At 42.5% G+C, this 5,572-nt stretch overlaps 1 protein-coding gene across 14 annotated transcripts in view; it reads right to left on the bottom strand.

Moving 5' to 3' along the window:
* The window catches only part of DLG1 (discs large MAGUK scaffold protein 1), a 317,929-nt gene that overhangs the window by 33,344 nt on the left and 279,013 nt on the right, over window positions 1-5,572 (bottom strand). For 7 of the 14 annotated variants that reach the window (XM_019503517.1, XM_019503523.1, XM_019503518.1 and 4 more), the window contains one exon: window positions 4,559-4,658. In XM_019503517.1, the coding sequence (XP_019359062.1) occupies window positions 4,559-4,658 (100 nt within the window). Of the gene's footprint in view, window positions 1-3,771; window positions 3,806-4,558; window positions 4,659-5,572 lie in introns of all 14 variants that reach the window. The other 7 variants (XM_019503521.1, XM_019503527.1, XM_019503522.1 and 4 more) reach the window with 2 other exon arrangements.

Genomic DNA, 5,572 nt, shown 5'->3' with positions numbered 1-5,572 from the left:
CTAGATTTGGTCTGCAAATTTAAAAGGACTTTGCTTGTGTCCATGCCAGTGATGGGCCTGAGCAGTGAGGAGCGACACTGGAGCCAGGGACTTGGAAGCTTCGTCTGCACCACTGCCACTCTGCCCCCTCATGTCCCCTCCTCAAGGCTGGATGCGAGTGCCGATTCCAGCTGGCAGGGAGAAGCAGGAACAGCACGGAAGAAGGTTTTAGAGATAGAGGCAGCTCTTAGCTGCATGGCTCAGTGAGGGTGCAGGGAAAACCCACCACCCTCTACGTACGCTGAGACGTGCCACCAGGGTACCTGGGCTGGATCTGAGCCAGGTTGGTCTGACCCATGGCTTGAAAAAGTGGTACCAGTCCCTGATGCACAAAGAGACAATGAAATCTGCAGGGTGGAATTCATGTTTGGAACAAGACTGCAATGGTAAGCGAACATGAGAAAGGTAAGTTATAGGCTGTATATGACAGGTAAAGTGCTTAACATTTTTAATACATCTGAAAAAAGTGTGTTCCAGTATAAAAAGGCATTTTCTAAACAAGGATACTATTATCACTTCAATGATAAGAGCCTACCCACACTGAGTTTTTCACTTCATTTCTGCATGGCAAAACAGATCATGACATTTCCAAATGTTCATGTGAACTAACTGACATAGACCTGTTCCTATTTTATTTATCACAATCAACTATGAAGGGTTTTTGCAATAGAAATAAATTATGTTTACTGCAAACAGAAATCCCTTCAAGAAGCTGACACTCAAAAAGGAGTCCTATAAAAAGTGGAAATTTGATGATAGTACTAGGGAAGAGTATAAGAATTGCACGGACCTGCAAGAGGAAAATTAGGAAGGCCACGGCACAGATTTGGGATGCAGCTGCCAAAGGACATAAAAGGCAATAAAAAGGGACTCTCTAGGTATATCAAAAGTAAGAGCAAGGCCAGAGATTCCATAGGTCCCTTGCAGGATGCGGAAGGCAATCTAGTTGCAGAAGATACAGAGAAGGCTGAAGCATTTAATGCCTTTTTTAACTTCAGTTTTCACAAACAGGGGCAGCTACCAGCTGATGAGTGCACTTGGCAGCAGAGATAGGGAACGAGACAGCCTAGAGAGTAGTGGCAGATTAGGTGAAAGTATCCAGCTTAAGGAAGCTGGATACTTTTGAGTTGGCAGGGCTGGAAGGGGTACATCCAGGACTACTGAAGGAATTGGCTGAGGCATTTTTAAAGCTATTATCTATCCTTTTTAAGAACTCATGGAGGTCAGATGAGGTGCTGGATAACTGGAAAAGGACAAATATAGTGCCCTTGTTTAAGAAAGGGAAGGAGGATACAGGAAACTACAGACCAGTCAGCCTGACTCATATAGCTGGAAAGATACTGGACCAGGTCCTCAAGGAATCCACTGTGAAGGACCTAGAGGAGAACACGGTGATCAGGAACAGTCAGCATGGATTCACCAGGAACAAATCATGCCTGAACAATGTGATTTCCTTGTATGATAAAGTTGACAAGCCCTGTGGATGAGGGGAGAGCAGTGGATGCGATGCACCTTGACTTTAGCAAGGCTTCTGACATCTTCATTAACAAGCTAAGGAAATACAGAATAGAATAAAGTACTGTAAGGTAGATACGTAACTGGTTGGACCACAGTACTTGATGTGTTGCCTTCAATGGCTCAATGTCTAGTTGGGAAGAGGTATCGAGTGGGGTTTCCCAGGGGTCTTGTCCTGGGTCCAGTATTGTTCAACATCTTCATTAAGGATTTGGATGTTGGGTTCCAGCGCACACTTGGCAAATTTGTGGATGCCACCAAGTCTGGTGGACTTGCAGATGCACTGAAGGTCAGGACTAGGATCCAGAATGACCTGTATAGCTGGAGAAACAATCTGCAAATCAATCAGATGAGATTCCACAAGGACAAACACACAGTCAGGATGGAATAAATGCATGCACAAATACAGAGTGGGGAAAGACTAGCTGGGCTCCAATACTGCAGACAAGGACCTGGGGTTATGGTGGACCACAATCTGACTACGAGCCAACAGAGTGCTCGTGAAGCACGAAAAGCCAACAGCACCCTCGGTTGTATTAACAGGAATGCCACTTGCAAAACAAGGGAAGTGATTCTTCTGCTTTATTCAGGATTGGTGAGGCCTTACTTCAGTACCGTGCCCAGTTTTGGGCCCTACACTTCAGGGAATATGTGGAAAGTTTGGAAAGAGTCTAGTGCAAGGCAACAACAATTATTAAGGGCCTGGGAGACGAGACGGATGAGAAAAGGCTGAAAGAACAAGGTTGTTTAGCCTAGAGAAGAGAAGATTGAAGGGGAATGGACTATAGCCATCAAATACCTGAAGGGTGATTACACAGAGGATGGAGATGGGCTTTTCTCTATTGCTGTAGGGGACAGGACTAGAAGCAACAGCTTCAAACTGCAGCCAGGCAAATTTAGGCTGGAGATTAGCAGGAACTTTCTGACTCTCAGGGTGGTCAGACACTGGAACAGGCGGCCAAGAGAACTCGCGGAATCGCCGTGCTTGGAAATGCTCAAAACCAGGTTAGACAGACGCTTGGCTGGGGTGGTTTAGTCGGGGATGACCTTGCCTTGAGTAGAGGGCCGGACGAGAGGATCTTGTGAGGTCCCTTCCAGCCCAGTTTTCCTATGGTCCCATGTTCTGCAGAAAGGCTATGAAAGAATCGCATGCTGAGGTAGATGTGGCAAGCAGTGTATAACTTGGGGACACAATGTACCAGTTACTTGGAATAATGGGTAATGTGGCAGTATGGTGACGGACAGAAACTTTAACGGCACAGGAGTTGCAGGGTTGAATTTCAGCACTGAGAGTGTAAGATGCACCTGACATGCCATTTTAACTGAGGCCTGTCAATTTTAATTTTACTTGGTAATTTCACCCCTTTCTGGACTACCATATTAGTAGTGCCTACCTGCACAAACGAACACAGACTGGCTAAGTAGAGCAGCTGGTAGTTTAGACAGCTTAATGTAATTTAAATTGCTAACTAAATTATTGAGAACATGGGCATCACAACTGATACTACCTCTCTATTATGCCCAGTGTTAATACTTTTACACGTAATAAAACAGATCCGGTTTTGTCAGAACAGTCACTAATGCTCACAGGACACATGTTAACCACCTTACCACACAGTCAGTCTTTTCATGTGAGCACCTCATAAAAGCCAAGCTGGATCAGGCAGGGGATAAAACTTTCACCTAATCAGTCAGAATAAGTTTTCCAAGGAAGACAAATGAAGCTAGTTTTACAGTTGATCATTTTAAAATGTGCATAGTCATTTTAGCAGTATCAGCCTTTAAAATACAATGTTCTATAATGATGATTAAAAAACTACATCTAATGAACATTACTGCAGTGGTTTTGATCATTACTGCAGAATGTTATAGGTTAATTAAAAGAAAATAAAAGACAAAGCCAATGTAAAAACAAATCAGCGCCATAAGAGAGTACGCCAGCAAGTTCACAGGCAAGTTATTACCTACAATATAAAATATGTGGGTAAGCTTCTAAATAAAAAATAAAATATGGTCGCACGAATGTAATGAAGCAGCAAACTCTTAAAGACAGAAAAATCCCAAAATGTTGCAAATAAGGAGAAGCCTATAAACCCCTGTGAAATAATCAACCTCCTTTATGCCAGCTGAGCAAACCATCAGTGCCAAAATGGATCTAAGAAAATTAAGTTTGCAGATGGAGGTTAAAAATAACTTGGGAGTATTTTGATCACTTACTCAGGCCTTTTGATCCCATGTCGTCAGGGATCTCCTGTAGAGTAGTCCCCAGAGAGCAAGCAATAAAAAGATAATCACAAAGAAAATAATTGTCAGTAATATATAAAACTGGCGCTACAATAGGAGACAGTTCCAAGAACATCACAGGAGGAGATGGGTGTGAAAAACACCTTTTCACCCAACTTGAAAAATTTAAAATGGCTGAGACGAAGCACAATCAGGGTTGAAAAGGCAGAAGTCTAAGCTCTGAATAAACAACCTTATTTGTATTATAGCAGTAAGCTCAATGTTTGAAAATGCATCATGTGTTTCAATGATGGCAATAAAGAATGAAAAGAAAACACCCTAAATTTAGGAAAGTATTTAAAAAAAAAGAGGTTAAAATTCAACAGCTTCCAATGAACCAGCCTAGAGCAATCGGTTACAGCACAATTTAAGCCAAGTAATTATTTCTTTATTGCAGTGCACTGTCTCTGTGAAATTACTATTACTGGTTTGCTGCAATGGAGGATCTGGACGTAGTTATAAGCACCACTCGTGATCACCCCACAGCTCCCTCTGGTCCTCTACGAAGAGTTGCTCTCGGACTCCGAGAGGACTTTGGATCATTTAAGCGCACAAAAACCGCTGCGCAGGTCTCACGACCGGTTCTGCCGTTCACACCGTTCGACTTCCCTGAACTTGTTGCAGCTCGTGGAACTATCTCCATGGTAACACCCTACTGCAACTAGCAGGCCCTTCTACACGTGCTCTTGTTTTCTCTCTCCGTCAGATGCCACGTACTTACGGTCAATATCACTGGTTTCTTGTTCGCTCTGGTCCTTGTTCTTGTAGAAGGGAAATTTTCGGGAAAAGAGGTTCTTTTTACGCTTGTCATTGAATGACTGCTGAAGAAGAGAAGGAGGGGCAAAACAAAGGATGTCTAATGTCTGTGTGTACAAAGGCCCAGCCCTAGCAGCTTTGTGGAAGCTGACTCCTATAACCATTTTAATGCAGCGCATATTTGAATTTAACATCATCCTGGCTCAGAGATAGCAGGGGCTTTTGGTTTTGCTCAAGACCTCTGTACTTTGCATGTTTGCTACTGAAACCAATCAGAAGGCTGCTTTACCACCTGCAATTTACCCCTTATGGTCTTTTGTGAAGAGAAAAACAATGTGAACCAACAGACTGCTAAAATCAGCAAAAGCAAAATCCATTTCAGAAGCACAATGGAGCAAGTCACAGCAATTAGCTAATACATGGGTCATCACTGAATATACATTTGTGTAAAGTATTTTTCAAGGCATTATTCCAAAGGTATTCCCAACATGACATGCCTGCAAAGGCAAAGATGTAATACTAATACTGAAACATGTCTCAATACTTTAGTGACATACCCCCACGTATTAGAGACTGTATATGAAACCAAAATAATTCAGTGCTGGTATCGTAGTTAACTATTTGTAGAAAAAAAAGTTTGATCAAAGCTAAAATCTGATAGAAAAAAAGTGGCTTTACTCACTTAAAACATCTAGCAATCTCTTCTTAAAATCTCTGTATTTGCCTTTATTTTTTTGATGAGTAATTCCTTGCAAATTTACTTGAGAAAATGGACTCTGTTCTGGGACAGTTTGTATCCCAGAGCCAAGGGCCATGGTTAAAATTGGCTTCATTTGTTAATGTTCTCCTGGAGGAGTGCAAGGCTCACGAGGGGAACCAAACATATCAAAAGTTTTGTCTGGGCTCTGACTGCGATCCAACAAAAAATTAGACTTCTGGTGTTGCTGAAGAACTGTTTACAGCTTGGCCGCATTATCCT

Source organism: Gavialis gangeticus, unplaced genomic scaffold (assembly GCF_001723915.1).
Source record: "Gavialis gangeticus isolate Ggan-Ray unplaced genomic scaffold, GavGan_comp1, whole genome shotgun sequence".
In the NCBI taxonomy this organism is placed as follows: domain Eukaryota; kingdom Metazoa; phylum Chordata; order Crocodylia; family Gavialidae; genus Gavialis; species Gavialis gangeticus.
Note: the sequence above shows the minus strand (reverse complement) of the source record. Positions and strands in the feature narration are given on the sequence as shown.